Below are 17,410 nucleotides of genomic sequence, written 5' to 3'. Positions count from 1 at the left end.
TACGCCCCCTGCGCCAGCATCGCCGCGCCGATCGCGCATGCGCGGACGCGCTGCCGCAACGCAACTGCCCGGAGCGAGGCGGAGGAAGCGCCGGCCTCGGGTGGGGCGGGGCGGGGGAGGAGCTTCGTGCACCGAAGGCGGGGCGCCGTTGGAGGGCGCTCGGCGCATGCGTCCTAGGAACGAAGTGGTGGCGTTTGTGGCGGTTTTTAGCGCGGCGCGCATGCGCTGAGGCGTCGCGGCCGTGGAGGCGGCCGAGCTGAGGGGGATGAAGAAGGAGGAGGAGGAGGACTTCGTGCTGGCCCTGCAGCTGCAGGAGCTGTGGGAAGCGGAGGATAAGGAGGAAGAGGAGGAGAAGAAGAAGAAGAAGGCGGCGGCGGCGGCGTGCCCTGAGGCCTCGCCGGACCCCTCACTCCTCCGCTCGCTGTCGGTGGTGGACGAGGCCTGGGAGCTGCTGGACCCCAGCCCCGACGTGCACGGCCTCTTCGTGCACTTCAACCAGGCGCTCTTCTGGGGGCGGCTGGCGGCTGTGGAGGTGTCGTGGAGCCCACGCATGACCCTGTACGCCATCCGGGGCGGGGGGCGGGACGGGATGGGGGGTGTTCGGGCTCGGCTCGCAGGGCAGCCCTGCGTGGGGAGGGGGCCGGGGGTATGGGGGCCCGGTAAGGCCTTTCCCGGGCAGCGCTGCCCGGTGGCGTTCACCGGCCTTAGGGCTCAGAAGCTGCCGTGCCTCTGCAGGGCCCCAGCATCGTGCTGGTGCTGAGCCAGAGCTGTGGGAGGAGGCTGCGGCCCGTCAGAGAGGCAGCAGCTCCTTTCATCATATAGCTGTGGGTTTCGGGGAAGAAAAGCTGTATGTCGCCATGTGCCGCTCCTGTCTGGGGCGAGTAGGCACCGTGGGCGAGTGCCACAGCTTCTCTTCCGGATATTTGAACGTCCTGCTTTTCTAACATAGTTTGTACCCCAGGACCTGGGTTGGTCACTGTTGTTGTCTGTTTTGTCCTTTGTTTGTCGACCTTAGCAGCCATAAGTGGCTTTTCCTCTGGTGCAGGCAAAACTGGAGAGATGTTAAACTGGAATAAATAACTTGGTCTTAAGCTGTGTGTGTCAAAACTTAACATGCTTGTATTGCTGTCGTTTTTCTTGTTCTCAGTTTTTATGTTACTTTTACAGCATGGCAGAAGGGCAAATATGACTTGATAATAGCAAATTAACAAGACTTAGACTAGGAAGGGGAATATATAGGCAATCTGAGATGAAAAAAAAAAAAGCTTTGCAGTGGAGGCTGCAGTTCTGCAGCAGATCAGCTGATGCAGTTGCTAGCTGCTGGAGTCCTGCCCCCTCTTGTGCTCTGCTGGTTGCAGTACTCTTTGGACACTTGAAAATATTTGGATGCTGAACTGGTAGAGGACTAACTCGGTTAAAAAAAAAAAAGTGTTTTCTGCTGAATTAGCATGTGGAAATGAAGGTTCAGTAAGCGTCAAAAGTTGGGGGAGTGTGAGGGGTGAAATTGCAGCAACCAGCAGTTAAATTGTTTTTGGCTGCTGTGAATCTCCAGCCTCTGTTTTATGTATTTCACTCCATCAGGAGTTCTGATGAAAACAATCCTCTGCCTCCTAAACAGGTTAGCTTGGAACAGTCCATTGTGATTTTGAATCTTTTTTTTTTTTTTCCAGGATTGCTAGATTTGTATTAAGTGATTGCAAGAGATCTAATAAGTTACAGTTTCACTTTTGCTATTTCAGTCACAGCTTATTGTAAGGAACTTGTGGGCTTTTTTTTTTTTCCTTAATGATGTGGAATTTTTCAAGCAACTACTAAAAGTGTCTTTTCTTGTTCAGAGTTACCTAGCATGCATTGGAAAGGGACAGCGTTTTAACTCCAGTTGTCAATTTTCTTCATGTACTACAGAAACAAGTAGCTTTTCATATTTTTCTTTTTGTGTCTCTTAGCTGTGCTGGAGTATGTAGATACGAAGGAAGAGGTGGAATGTGTTCCATTCGTCTAAGTGAGCCACTTCTAAAGTTAAGACCAAGGAAAGATCTCGTTGAGGTATTTGAAGATTGCTCATGAATCTGCACATAAAATGTATCGTGCCTCTCCGGCCTCCATACAAACATTTTACATTTCATAGTGGGGTTCTTATATACAGACTTTATTGTTACATTTGTGTTGCAATATCGTGGTAGTTTTTCAGTTTTGTGTTTCTAAATGGGCAACTCTGAGTAGGAGTCTAAAGTCACTTGTTTATGTTACTGACTTTATAAAGAGAAAAAAACCAACTTTTTTACTCCTAAATTATCCTTTAATATTAAAACCAAACATGGACTGAAAGCACGATCAGAAAATAGCTGTAGTTTCATCTACAAAAGGCCAACAGCAGAAAATAAGGATATAGGATATGATTGTAAACATAACTTTGTGTTGCTTCTTGTGCCTCTGTCAGGGCTGCTGCTTTGAGTTGGCTCAACATTCAGAATTGCTTAATGAACAGAAATGCTGTAGAGTTTCAACTTTCTTACAAGTGTCTCTTTTTGGGTTGTAGAGGGGATCATCTCTTTAAAGATTTAACTTAAGTTTGAGAATTATTTCTCATTTTTGGAATGTCACATATTGTAGTAATATTCTCCAGCATGCTTTGGTGGTATGGGAATAGAGGTAACTGGATTTGACAGGTAGAATAAGTATTATGTTTTTATGACCCAGATTGAACATGTGTGAATGCATGAAAATAAGATCAGTACCGAGATAAATGTAGAGGAGTAAAATACTTCCAGCTTAATTTTGAAACTATATGTAATGTTTTTCAGCAAATAGCTAATGATTTCCATTGTTTCAGACGCTGCTGCATGAAATGATCCATGCCCTGCTTTTTGTTACTAATAACGACAAAGATCGTGAATCTCATGGACCAGAGTTCCGCAAACACATGCGTCGTATTAATCGCTTGACTGGAGCCAATGTCACAGTAAGCATAATCCACTTAACCTAATTTAATAGAAGTTTCTTCCTTATTTGGCTTTTTAGTATGCCTGGTGTGGTATAAGTAGTATACTTGTTCTTGTTAGACGCTCCATAGTTGGTACCAATATAAACTTGCATCCAAGTGTATGCCAGTTCCATAGTTATTTTGTTGGGGATGATGGTGGGAACAGGTTGAAGAAGAAGTGGTGAGCTGTTAGTTGTATAATTTTCCAGTATACCCTCTGTAAGTATTTTTCTTTTGTTTTAAACTTGAAACAACTTAATACCAGGGACAGAATAGCTCCATGTTCAGAATAACACTTGGGGAAGAACAGTCTGTTTTAGTTAAGATTTATATCAGTAGTGGCTAATGGGTTGATGATATTTAAAAATAATGTGTCTGATAAGATCAATTAAAATAATAGCTGGAGGAAGAATACAATACTGATATTGTTTACAATGCATTCTAAACAGTACATCATTTAGGGTGAAATTGTAGATAGATTGTCAAAGTGATCTTATTCCAGTTCAAACAAGATAGCCAGGACCTATTCCTACATATCCTGTCTCTTTTTTTTTTTTTTTAAAGCTTTGTTTTAATGGTAGCTAAATGTTGATTAAATTTTACCCAGGTTCAGCTCTTTTAACTGGTAATGTAAAAATTACAGCAGTAATGGAAGGAATGAAATGGTAGTATCATAGAACCACAGGGTGGTTTGGGTTGGAAGGGACCTTAAAGATCATCTAGTTCCAACCCCCCTGCCATGGGCAGGGACACCTTCCACTAGACCAGGTTGCTCAAAACCCCATCCAGCCTGGCCTTGAACACTGCCAGGGATGGGGCATCCGCAACCTCTCTGGGTAACCTGTTCCAGTGTCCCACCACACTCACAGTAAAGGATTTCTTCCTAATATCTAATATAAATCTACTCTCTTTCAGTTTAAGACCATTACCTTGTCCTGTCACTACATTCCCTGATAAAGAGTCCCTCCTCATCTTTCCTGTAGGCCCCCTTTAAGTACTGGAAGGCTGCTATAAGATCTCCCCAGAGCCTTCTCTTCTCCAGGCTGAACAAGCCCAACTCTCTCAGCCTGTACCTCATAGGAGAGGTGCTCCAGCCCCCTGATGATCTTCGTGGCTCTCCTCTGGACCTGGTCCATGTCTTTCTTATGCTGTGGGCCCCAGAGCTGAACACAGTACTGCACGTGGGGTCTTACCAGAGCAGAGGGGCAGAATCCCCTCCCTCGACTTGCTGGTCAGGCTTCTTTTGATGCAGCCCAGGACGTGATTGGCTTTCCGGGCTGCAAGCGCACATTGTTGGCTCATACTGAGTTTTTCATCCACTAATACCCTCAAGTCCTTCTCCACAGGGCTGCTCTCAATCCACTCATTGCCCAGCCTGTATTTGTGCTTGGGATTGCCCCGACCCATGTGCAGGACCTTGCACTTGGCTTTGTTGCACGGCTGTCAAGGTCCCTCTGGATGACATCGCTTCCCTCCAGCGTGTCAACTGCACCACACAGCTTGGTGTCCTCGGCACACTTGCTGAGGGTGTGCTCAATCCCACTGGCCATGTTGTTGACAAAGATGTTAAACAGCGCCGGTCCCAATACTGACATCTGAGGAACGCCACTTGTCACTGCTCTCCACTTGGATATTGAGCCGTTGACTGCAACTTTTTGAGTGTGACCAATGCCTTATCTGCCAAGTGATCCATCCGTCAAATCCATGTCTCTCCAATTTAGAGATGAAGATGTTCTGTGGCAGAATGTCATGTTTTGCACAAGTCCAGGTAGATGATGTCTGTTGCTTTTCCCTTATCCAGCAATGCTGTAACCCTGTTGTAGAAGGCTGCCAGATTTGTCAGGCATGATTTGCCCTTAGTGAAGCTGTGTTAGCTGTCACCAGTCACCTCTTTATTTTTCATGTACCCTAGCATAATTTCCAGGAGAATCTGCTCCTTGATCTTGCCGAGTACAGAGTTGAGATGACTGGCCTGTAGTTCCCCAGGTCTTTCTTTTTTCCCTTTTTAAAAATGGGGGTTATGTTTCCCCTTTTCCAGCCAGTGGGAACTTCCCCAGACTGCCATGACTTCTCAAATATGATGGGCACTGGCTTAGCCAGTTCATCCACCAGTTGCATCAGGACCCATGGATGCATCTCATCAGGTCCCATGGACTTGTGCTCCTTCAGGTTCCTTAGATGGTCTTGAGCCTGATCTTCTGCTACAGTGGGTGGTTCTTCATTCTCCCAGTCCCTGCCTTTGCCTTCTGCAACTTTGGGTGGGTGGCTGGAGCACTTGTCAGTGAAGACTGAAGCAAAAAAGTCATTGAGTATCTCGGCCTTCTCCATATCCTGGGTAACCAGGTCTCCCGTTTCCTTCCAGAGAGGGCCCACATGTTCCCTATCACCGGTGTACTTATAGAAGCTTTTCTTATTGCCCTTGATGTCCCTGGCCAGATTTAATTGTATCAGGGCTTTAGCTTTCCTAACCTGAACTGTGGCTTCTCGGACAGTTTCTCTGTATTTCTCCCAGGCTACCTGTCCTTGCTTCTACCCTCTGTAGGCTTCCTTTTTGTGTTTGAGTTTGTCCATGACCTCCTTGTTCATCCATGCGGGCCTCCTGGTGTTTTTGCCTGACTTCTTCTCTGTTGGGATTCATCGCTCCTGAGCTTGGAGGAGGTGATCCTTGAATACTAACCAGCTTTCTTGGGCCCCTCTTCCCTCCAGGGCTGTATCCCTTGGTACTCTACCAAGCAGATCCCTGAAGAGGCCAAAGTCTGCTCTCCTGAAGTCCAGGCTAGCAAGCTTGCTGTGCACCCTCCTCACTGCCCTAAGGATCTTGGAACTCCACCATCTCATGGTCACTGCAGCCAAGGCTGCCCTTAAGCTTCACGTTCCCCACCAGCCCCTCCTTGTTGGTGAGAACAAGGTCCAGCATAGCACCTCTCCTCGTTGGCTCCTTTGTCACTTGGAGAACGAAGTTGTTATCAATGCATTCCAGGAACGTCCTGGATTGCTTATGCCCTGCTGTTGTCCTTCCAACAGGGATCGGGGTGGTTGAAGTCCCCCATGAGGGCCAGGGCTTGTGAATGTGAGGTTGCTCCTGTCTGTCTATAGAGGGCCTCATCCGCTCGGTCATCCTGGTCGGGTGGCCTGTAGCAGACCCCCACTATAATGTCACCTGTCCCTGCCCTCCCTATAGTCCTGACCCATAAGCTCTTGGTCAGTTCCTCATCCATCCCCAAGCAGAGCTCCATGCACTCCAGCTTTGGGCAACACCCCCTCCTTGTCTCCCCAGCCTGTCCTTCCTAAAGAGCCTGTATCCTTCCATTCCAACACCCCAGTCACAGGAGCCATCCCACGCCGTCTCCGTGATGCCACTAAGATCATAGCCCTGCAAGTGTGTGCACGTCTCTTAACTCCTCTTGTTTATTCCCCATGCTATGTGCGTTTGCATAGAGGCATTTAAGTTAAATTAAAATTAAATTAAATTAGTGCTATAAAACTAGAAACTTTATGAATGACTGTGGGGTTTTTTTTGTGGTTTGTTTTTTTTTTTTAACCTAGATCTATCATACTTTTCATGATGAGGTGGATTTGTACCGCCAGCACTGGTGGCGATGCAACGGCCCCTGTCAAAATAGAAAACCTTACTTTGGATATGTGAAACGTTCGATGAATAGAGCACCTTCTGCACGAGACTTTTGGTGGGTTGAGCATCAAGAGACGTGTGGAGGTACATTCACAAAAGTGAAGGAGCCAGAGAACTTCTCTAAGAAGTCCAAGGAGAAAACTCAGCCAGCAAAACTTCCAAATTCCAAGGCAACTAATAAAGGTATTTAAAATAATTTTTTTCTTTTTCAAACTGTTTTTGTCCAAACAGTTCCTTGAAGAAATGCAGATCAACCACTATGTGAGGTTTGTTTAGATATTGCTGTTACGTAGCAAAAAACAGGGCGCATTTTATTTGTGCATTTCTAGGCTCCTTCACAACTTAATTGTGTGCAAAAGATTTAGTTTGCTACACTATTTTCAAGCAGCAGATTTTTCAGGTGAAGCACGTAAAATACTAAGCCCATGATTTATATATGGAAAAAGTTACTAACTTTTCTTATTTTCTGCTCTTCTTATTTTGCAGGCAAGGCACAAATGCATGATACGCAAAATCTGATCCCTTTTAGTGGAAAGGGATATCAACTTGGAGGAGGAGAGAGTGGACTCTCAGAAAAAAACACAAATTCCAGCAGCAGTGTTAGAAACAGTGAAACACCTGGTTCACAGCATCGTTCAGCAGTAAGGACAATACCAATCCCTAAAAATGAGATAAAATTTGAAAAATCACCCCGTAGTGGCATCTTCTTTCCACTTTATACTGATGATGCCAGTGAGAAAATCAACTTGGCTTCAAAGCGTGAGTTTCCTAAACTCTCTGTTGCTGATACAAAAGCTTACAAGAATGTTAGTGGATCGCCTGTTAAAATTGCTCGTGTTATGGACGAAAAATCAAACCAAGGTTCTGCAAATGGCAAGAGGGTTAGACCACTTCACAACAGGCCACTGAAACAAATTTGTTTTGAGCAGACAACAGCAGCTCAGGTTGCATCTGAGAAAAAAAGCTCAGAATCTACTAATACACTGCAGCAATGGCCAAAAATGGAAGACAAAACTGCCTTTGAAAACTATTTCATTAAAAAAGAGAGTACCACTTTGAGTATAAATACACCTATGAAAACCAAAGCTGAATCTACAGTGTCCTCTGCAAGTTCCAGCACTGCTGTAGGGCAGGATGAAAAAGTCAGTTGTCCTGTTTGCCAGACTGAGGTTTTGGAGTCTAAAATAAATGAACACCTTGATTCTTGTCTTGCATAAAACCTTTCAGAAAGCCATCTCAAAAAGATGGACCAGGGCTGAAAACATTGCTTGAAAACTACTTTGCTCAGGGTTTGCTTAGCTGTGGTTACTTCCCTTGTGCCTGTTATGAACTGGAATTTAAACTACTGTCAGCATGCTGAACAACAAGTCTTGTGGAGTTGGACATCAGCACTGACTACGAAGCTAGCTGCTACTTCTGTTTCAAAGAATTGAATACTCCAGTTTTAGTAGGTGGATGTTTGTGCCACCGTTCTTGCTGCAGAATCTAGGTAATACAAGAGAAGGTGGATACTTGCCGAACTGTGTATTTTCAAGGCAGTTTTAAAAATTAAAAACATTTTTAGTCCTGCTAATTCATCTTTGTTCTTAAGATCCCTTTGTGTTGGTTGGTTGTTTTTTTTTAATGTGTTTTTGGCCATTCTTAAAGTTAACCACCTAATAGATAAAAATTCTTGTGTTTACTGCAATGTAATTAAGTGGCATGTATTTTTTGGAACACTAAATATTTTGCATAAGCCACAATTACACTCTGAGGTGGTCCTTCTCACCTGTGACCTCTTTGAAAAGATAGATGAGAGTGAGAATCTCAAATACAGGCTTTTGTCAAAGATGAGAGAGACATAGGCATAAAAAACATAGCAAAGCATCCATTTAGGTTTAATGGGTGCATTGTAGCAGGAAAAGAGAAAATCCAGAAGGGTGATGAAGGTGCTAGGAAATCAAGCACAAGATACTTGGTAGATGAGAAGGCCCTACACTTAAGGGCTGAATTTAAAAAAAAAAAAAAAAAAAAAGCTTTGAGGAGCTTGTTTTCAAAAAGGATTTAAAAATCAGCTATGCTGTTAAAAGTTGGAGTGGTCAAATGGAAGCTAATGAACCTCAGTCTTATGTCTGTCTTTTGGTCCAGGATCCCAGCTAGATTTTCCACCCACTTTTTCTGATGTTTTGCACAAACTCTGTGTTAAAAGTTCACTAGTTTTTTTAGGATATAGGTTTTATGTGCATGAGCAACTGACCTCCATATCCTGACACTAGTAAATAAAAGTTGTGAGGAATATTGATAGCAATACTGGTAAAGACTGTTCTTGGCCATGTCATAAAAGCCTTCATGACTTTTCAGTTAAACTTCCAGTGCTTACAGGTCAAAATGGCATTAAATTGATATTAGCTGACAGTTGTTGTTTTGCTTCTTCTGGAAGCCAGCCAGCTTGGTGGTTAGTATCCAACAAGCCAACAGTTGGTTGAGTACTAAAACCACTGTGCTGTGAAAAGTTATGAATGCTGAGCAGATGTGGTCTTTTTAATATAGATTTTCTGAAATGTTAATAGTTCTCTTGCTGCACTGAAAGTATTTAACTGGTTAAACAGTTAACAGCTTGATTCCTTACTTGTAAAACTGATTATAAATATTTTTGTTTAAAAAAAATATTATGCTGTTTCACATAGTGTTGCTACAACTTCAAATGGCTGTATTAGCCTTGGATGCATACATGTTTGCCTTTATATAATCAATTACTTGCTGCTCCCTTTTGACATTGGGAAATAAACTGATGTGCAATGGAATTTGGCAAATGATACCTTAACTCTTTTTAAACATTGGTGTATTTTTTTAAATACTGAGCTACAGATGTTTAATGTGAACTGGATTGGTTTTGCATATTCTGAATAAATTGATACCGCATTTTAAAATTTTATTAAGCCTGGGTTTCAAATGGCAGTTGTATCCGTCTTGCTTTACTCACCAGTGTGGTTACCTGTATATCTAATAACAGTCTTGGTTTAATAGATCCTTTCTGTATTAACATTTTTGCTTCTTAAATGTCCCTGTAAAAACAGGTATTGGTGAATATAGACTGCATCAAACTCTGCCTTCTCCATCATACTTTTAGTACGGTTTTACTTTTGTTGCATCTCTGTGGAAACTTTTACAAATACTGATTCTAAAACTTGATTTGACATGTTAATTTTCCGTACTTCCTTCTTAAAACTGCAGTATGTGTCAAGTGTTCCCAGTGAAACTTGACTTTTACAAGGACAGTACTACTCAGAAGTATTTGTACTATCATATGTTTTTAAGATGAGGACTAGATTCATATCATGAATGGTCTCTCACACCATGAAGCATTTTTTGAGAGATTTCCCTTACTATTGTTCTCATCAGTTTCCTGGTTTGTCTTTCCCACTGCAACTGATAAGAGTAAAGAAGGGAGGATTGTGCATATTGTTAAATAGAATTTTTTTTTCCAGTGTTGTCTCTTATATCAGTGGCGTTCATTTGAACAACAAGTAGAAAACAAATGTGGGAATCGACCTGTAGAATTCAGTGAGTAGTATAGCCTGTTGGGGCAGGGGGGAACTTAAGCTTTAGGCAAGTCCTGTCTCAAATATACAAATGTCCTGAAATAGATCTGTTTTCAAAACAACTGAGCAATTTTGGAACAGATGTGGAAAAATATCACCTCTGCCCATGCATGCTTTTACAATGAAGTATTATGATGCCAAGATCTTTCTTAGACAGACAGAAAGGTGACGAAGAGCTGGGTGGATAGGCTTTGCAGTTGCTACCTATCGTGGGCTATTGTTACTGAGTCATGGCCTCGTTTTTTTGGATATATTACTGTGAATGCTGTTTCTGTAAGATTTTGTTTTTGAATACAGTGTCCTTCCTACAATGACAACAATGACTACCGGTATGTTTTTCAAATATTCTGGTAAATTTGGGTCAAAGGTGAGAAATTTCATCTTCTATATCAGTTAACTTTGTCCTGAGTGAGTTCAGATACTGTCTATAACAACACAAACTAGTAATGAATCTTGAATGAACATGCTTCACTGAACTTCAAAAATAAGTTGCCTGACTGGAAATCTGAGAAATGAGTTAATGTACTTGATTTCTGAGACAAATCAGGTACGAGAGGTCAAACGTGTGCGTGCTATTTGTCAACAAATGTTTCTGCAAACTAAAGGCAAAAGCAATCTCATTCTGTGGTGATCTACTGGAATTGCTCAGAATGATTCAGATAACATTTCCCGAGGTTAAACTACCTACGTGGGGGTTATTTAGCTATTTCATTATTAGAATAAAAGGCTGCTCTTACATTGCCTTGAAACTGGTTATCAGGAAAGAAATCTTGAAGATCAAATATTTTCAAGTATTTTTTACTTTATGGGAATGTTACCTAGGAAGTTTTCCTAATACTTGATGAGGTCTGATGAAGGAGGAGGAGGTAGAATTTTTCTCTGGACTAATAAAAATGAATTGGTATCTTGCAAGAAGAGATGCAATAGAAATAGTCTGCTTTATAACATGTTTTAAAGGTGATAATTTGCGTTCCTCTATACTTTACCATCTCCAGTAGTCCAACCACTGTTTGTTTTCACTTGGGATATCTAGGTCGCATGGGAAGTGTATTCTTACAGCAAGTTCAATCCTAATGCCTGTGCATAAGCTGATGAGCAGGCTACTTACGTCTAGGTGGAAGTACACTTCTCAGACAGGGCAGGGGCTGCTGCTCAAACTGTGTAGGAATTGGTTACCTGACCCTCCTTTCTAGGAACGTTTTTCAAGAGAACAACTACATGTTGTTCATTTGGAACAGGCTATGCTACCTGCCCCTGCTCCAGTGTTAGTAATAAGGGATACTGGGTAACAGTATTTTAAAAATCAAACGCTAGAGAGGGCTTAGTTGTAACTGCACAACTAGGGAATAATTCCTGAAATACAAAGTAGTTACTCAAACTCCAAGCTTTTGCTGCAGCAGCAGGATGTGCAATAGAGTAAATGGCTTGTAGGGATTTTCTTCTTTCTCACGTGTTCTGGAGCCCCTCGGATCTGTTGTATTTTCCATACATGCAGCTTCCCTGTACATCCTTAAAGTAAAGCAAGTTACACTGTACTGAAGGGTGACAGCAGGAAAGAACAAACAATGAGTTTCTGAGAAAAAGCGAGGTGGACGTCTCTTCTCAAGTGGTTGGAGGAATTCATGGTGATGAGGGATGATGCAGACTGCTTTGGCTGGGGAATTTTAAGAAACTGCCACCGCAGCTGTTTGCTTCATCGCTGCTGGATCCACTCGTCCTTGAGCACGGTGTCCATGCATCAGCTGTCGCATTTTGCCACCTTAAATTGCAAGGCCACTAAAAGGTTGGACTGGGTGACCTCCTGAGGTTTCATCTGACCTACACTATGAGGGTGTGATTGTTGCTGCCTGACACAGTAATGCCAGCAGTGAAACAGCTGCTCTCCAGCAGCATTCGTGAATTTTACACTCCAAACTACACTACCCAAGTTCTTACTTGTATGTGGATTATTACAGCTGTTTTGAAGTCTTGAGCTTAAAGAAACAACTGTTTGCATATGAACATAAAGACTCTACCTGATATTACCCTTAAAGCATAGTTTGTGGGTAGACAGGCCGTGAATGAGACTTGCATTTCAATATGTGTGTGAAAATAACGCTGTGCGTGTTTTCATATATGGGTGTATATGGAAAAAAGTGCAAGACACTAAGCTGTGTGGAGCTTTGGGATTCTTCAACAGGCCATTAGGCGGCACTCCTTGCACTTAAGGAATACTTATTTCTTCCACTCCAGCCTTTACAGGGAAAGAACAGAAAGTGCAGAATTAGCAGGCTTGTATTTCAGCTACACCTGTGCTGAAGATGGATTAGCAGAAACCCTGACTGGAGCATGAAGAAGTTAAAGGAGGAGGAATGGGCGAGTGTGGGGGGAGGTCTGCAACTAGCTGGGAGTTGAGAAGTAAATTTACAACTAACTGGGTTTTCTGTGAGTGTTTTTTTCAGCTTTGCTGCAAGAGGGAATTGGAAGATGAGACAGTAGCTCCTTTTTCTAGTTCAGGGCTCAGTGAATAACCCAAAAGGCATCCTTTTGTGGTCTACATATACCGCACCACTTGCATCCACTGCAGCGAAAAATCTAATTTTCAGCACCATTTGGTATCAACCCAGCTCTGCAACAGAGGCAGGACAGAGTTGTAGGAACTCAGAGGGGTTTAGAAACCACAAAACTTAACTCCCATGCTTCAGCTAAGCCGGGGAGCTGGAGGGGTGCGACAGGCTGAGGAAAGGGTAGTGTACTGTACTGTAGGTGTGAAAGCTAAAAAAGGGAGATGGCTGTGGCCTTAATCCCTCTGTTCCCTTTTAGCTTCTGCCAGGCCAGGCTGCTTTAAGACTAGATTAAGTTACTAAGAAGGTGCAGGAGCTTGGCCTGAATAGCTCACCCTGTCTCTGTCCCATCCATCCCCCTTTCACTCACATCGTTTCATCTGCTTTTTTGTCCTAATAAGTAAGTCTTAGACATGACATTTCATAAACTGCATAAGAAAGAATGAAGGAGCAAAAACCAACAAATATTTGACTCCCCCGTTGCTTAATTTAGAAGCAGTAAATACTTTATTTTTCTTTAAATGACATCAACCTCTGGACCATAATTTCTGTGTTCACTGCAAGTACCTTCTCTTCAGAGATCTGTCACTAGTCACATAGCGTCTGGGGTAAGATGTGGACTAGAGCTCAGTGAAGTCCTGGTACAGTATCTTAGCTAGAGGAATATGGTTCGGCTGGGGTTTTTAATTCTTCTGGTAGCTTCATTCAGCAACTTACTAATGGGAGGAACAGCCATGGGGCTTCTCTATTCTTTCTCCACTGCTTTGCTCCCCTCCTTTGCCTTCCCACTGACCACCCTGGTCCCTTCCCAGAAGCCTCCCAGCAATAATCCGCATTCTTCCCAGAAGGATCCGCTCGGTGGGTGTGCTGCCACCCGTGTGCGATTCACCAGGAGAGTGTGGGTTGTGTTTTGGGAGAGGCACAAAGCAAAAAAGCCGTACAAAACCCTTGCTCGGAGGGTGCACTTGCTTGCAGCCGGTGCCCTGTGGGACGCAGCCTGCCCGCAGCACCCACACGTGGCTTGAGGAAGCCCTGGCCATTTTGGTCAACTCGAGAGCAGCACTTCCCAGAAGCAAGAAATAATTCAACCAGAGCAGTTTATTTTTTTAACGCCCCTTCATTCTGAGTGCAGCCTACCAAGTCCAATGGTTTTGGCCTGTTCCAGGTACAACCCAGCACACACTTGCTCTTTTACAGGCGTTACTCCTAAGAGTCTTAGGGGCTGTGGTATTTACCCTGCACAGCTGGTTTTCAACCAACAGCAAGACAAACTCCCTGGTGTGTGACAGGACCACACAACTTGGCACGGGCTGCTCCAGATAAGGCGGCGGTGGAAGGCTATGGTATGAAGTCTGGGCTGGGCTGGAAGATGGCGAATGGAAACACATCCGAAGGGAAGAGTCCTCCTCAGGATAAAACACCCCAGGGGCTTCAGAGGGGATGGCACCTGTACCAGGTGGGGTATGGAAAGCTGTGAGTAAGGGACTTTGGTCTTAAATCTGCTGTCTTCTGCAGGATATGCTGCTAAGAATTGTTTGGGTTATTCCTTTGATTTGCATTTAGCAGTTCCTATATAGGAAATGTGATTTAAACACAAGAAACAGCTTTATTACAGTGAGGGTGGTCAAACACAGGAACAGGTTGCCTGGAGATGTTGTGGAGTCTCCATCCTTGAAGATACTCAAACCCCAACGGGACGTGGTCCTGGGCAGCCAGCTCAAGGGCAGGGGAGCTGGACCAGACCCTCTCCAGGAGCCCCTTCCCACCTCCACAGTCCTGGGTTCCTGCCTAACAACCCCACGGGCACTTCAGGACAGAGTGAAATTACAGCTGAAGGCCGTTAGCATCCACCTGCTTGCCTTTGGGCTGGCACAGGAGTGCTCACATCATCTCTAACTATCAGTTTATTTCCAGCTGCACCATTTCTTCCTCTCCCTGCAAGGTTTGCCATGGGCAGCCCTTGTCACCGCCACCACCCAGATCATGTCCATGAGGGAGAAGTCTGCCCACCATGCATCAGAGACTGGATGACTTCAGGCAGGAGCCAGGCAGTCGTCAGGGGACAAAGACGGGTGTGAGAAAGCTCTGCCCTGCCAAGCTGGATCACCACAGCTCACAGCCTGCCCTGGAAAGGCAGATTTTAATTGCTGCTTCCTCGCCAAGCCACGCTGGGAGTTGGGGGGGGGGGGGAGGATTATCAGCCCTGCAGATGGCGTGAATTAAAGCTCAGATGTAATTAACTCTGAATGTACCTGTAAGAGATTTAGAAGGCAGGAAAAGCATCAGATGACAGGAGATGGGAGGTATTTCAGGCACTGCAAAACCTTAAAAAGACTATTCAAGCTAGCTGGCAACATTTCCCAGGCAATTTGGTAAAGAGGACACCACCCAAGAGGTCTTACTGCTAATGTTCAGGCTGAGACTTGAGTCTTTAAATGCAGTTTTGTCAAAGCAGACAGATGTCCCAAGTGGTAAGCGATGCCATGACTTTGGAGCTGTTTGCAAGGCGTTACAGACACAAGCATCCCCTGAAGGAATGAGGAGACCTCAGTTTGGAGGAAAACAGAAAAATTGCCTTAATGCAGCCTTTCTCTTAGTCCCTTTACAGACTCCAGAAGCGTTATCTTCCCCCAAGACTTCTGCGGCTTTGCACCCTCAGCAGCACAGGCGCTGAGCCACGGCATAGGGTCGGCATCAGTCCATGCCCACCCTGCAGCAGGCACTGAGGGAAAAGCTGCCTTAACTCCTTTAGGAAGAGGAGAGGGATTGGAGGTCTCTGCTGTTGGGCAAGCATCCTCACTTAGCTTTGAGTTGTTATATGCTGGGTTGATGCCAGCCCCGAGCGTATTTTCACATGTGGCTGTGGATTTGTGTCAAAGCGACACCATTTTCAGGAGGTTGACAAGTAAACGTCCTGTTTGTGAATCCTGCACCAATTTCCAGTCTCCTTGTGTCTCTCCCTTTCTTTCTTCAATAGAAAGCCTCCCCAAGCTTGGCGTGAAACTGCTCCTGGGCGATGCTGGCATGGTTACATACACTGAATTCAGTGCCAGCTGAAGGGTATGGCGCGTGAACTGCCAGGGTTCAGCTGCGTCGTGTATAATCCCCCCACCTCTGCCAAAAGAGAAGCACCCTCCGCAATTCACGATTCGTTTCCTTCCCCGAGACGGTCAGCAGCTTGCCACACGGAGCTTTTGTGGAGCAGCACCAGCTCAGGGCAGGTGGGAGCAGCGGCCAGAGGCTACGCTGCTGCCCATGACTTTTGGTAGCCACTCTCTCTAGGCATTTTTTTGCAACTCTGAGCCAAGGGTTTAGGTAGCACCCGACCACCTTGAAAAGGCAGGCACCAGGCTGCTGCCAGCCTTCATCTCAGAGTAAAAAATTAAACGCAAACATTTTCCCCAGCCAAGTATTTTCTAATTTAATCTGACAGCAGCACAAGGGGTGTAGCATAAAAACCGGCAGCTCGGCTGACAGCATGTGGGATGCTTGGGGAGCTAAGGCAGCCTGGAAGGATGCAAAAGTGCCGGGTTAGCAAGGGGCAGAAGAGGCCCCGACGCGCATGCGGGAGCAGAAATGGCAAGGGAACGTGCCGGGGAGGTCGGAAGCAGAGCTGTTGTTCTCCGTGCACTCTCGCCTGAGGAAACTAGAGCAAATTTGCAAAGCTACTGTAAGCACTGGAGGTGTAACCAACCACTTCCCCTACTCCCTTCATCCCTGCGCCGGTGGATGTTTTTAGTTGTAGTTAAAGCTGCCTCGTGAGTACCTCGACGAGAGCTTACGCCATTGTAATCACCAACAAAAACAGCCTCCCAACCAAAATACACATCCTTTGATTGCTACAAGTTATTTTAACTTTTGTTTGTGCAGCACAACATCCTCCCCCTAAAATAGAGCGACTTGTCTTTGCCTTCTCTAGGACACTAAAAACGCCTTTTTCTGCTCTTACGGAGCAGCCTTGTCCCGGTGAGGACACCAGGGGGACCCAGTCACTCACTCTTGCTTCCAGCTGTCCCTGGGAGCCGGTTCCCAAAGCATCCCTCCATCCCTGCATCCCCGCATCCCTCCATCCCCAGTAACAGCCGCGGCCGTGGGCACCTTCCCTGAGCCACACACGACAAGGATCACACAAAACCTCCCCTCCATGTTCTCCTGGACTTGTATAAGAAAATTTTTACCAGAAAATGCAGACCTTCCCAGGCTACGTCACTGCGTGACACTGCATGGTGATGAAGTTGCAGCGACTCTTGACTATATACAGTTGTTTCCTGCTTGTGCCATTTTAAAGGCGTTTCTTAGAGACTAAATGTTCTCAGAGTGTAAGTGGGGAAAAAGAAAAGTAATCAAAGAAGTTTAGAAATGGCTACCTACACCCTCTTAAAGCATTCTACATACAACAAAAATTTAAGACTGGACAGAGTTAGCTTACTACAGCTTTTGCTTGTTCATTAAAATGCAGAACATGCGCCCAGCACCGCATTACTTAGTGTTACATTGTGGCTGGGGAAGGGAAAGTGAAGGGAAAATAAATATGCCCAATCTAAGAGCTCAAACCTTGCTCTCTGCTATCAGGAACACCATCAACTGGCCTCTAATCGCAGAAAACAGATTCTGTTAATACCTATGGCCTCGATTCCCTTTGCCAGATGTTAGTGCTGTCCACAATCATCTT

At 44.8% G+C, this 17,410-nt stretch overlaps 2 protein-coding genes across 2 annotated transcripts in view; one reads left to right on the top strand and one right to left on the bottom strand.

The window, feature by feature from the left end:
- The window catches only part of EGLN1 (egl-9 family hypoxia inducible factor 1), a 595,298-nt gene that overhangs the window by 537,666 nt on the left and 40,222 nt on the right, over window positions 1-17,410 (bottom strand). The window lies entirely within an intron of this gene.
- SPRTN (SprT-like N-terminal domain) lies at window positions 226-9,397 on the top strand. The gene is made up of 5 exons (XM_049831368.1): window positions 226-558; window positions 1,947-2,046; window positions 2,834-2,962; window positions 6,530-6,797; window positions 7,101-9,397. The coding sequence occupies exons 1-5, from the start codon at window positions 266-268 to the stop codon at window positions 7,829-7,831; spliced, it is 1,521 nt and encodes a 506-aa protein (XP_049687325.1). The 5' UTR covers window positions 226-265; the 3' UTR covers window positions 7,832-9,397.

This window comes from Accipiter gentilis, chromosome 28 (genome assembly GCF_929443795.1).
Source record: "Accipiter gentilis chromosome 28, bAccGen1.1, whole genome shotgun sequence".
Taxonomy (NCBI): domain Eukaryota; kingdom Metazoa; phylum Chordata; class Aves; order Accipitriformes; family Accipitridae; genus Astur; species Astur gentilis.
Note: the sequence above shows the minus strand (reverse complement) of the source record. Positions and strands in the feature narration are given on the sequence as shown.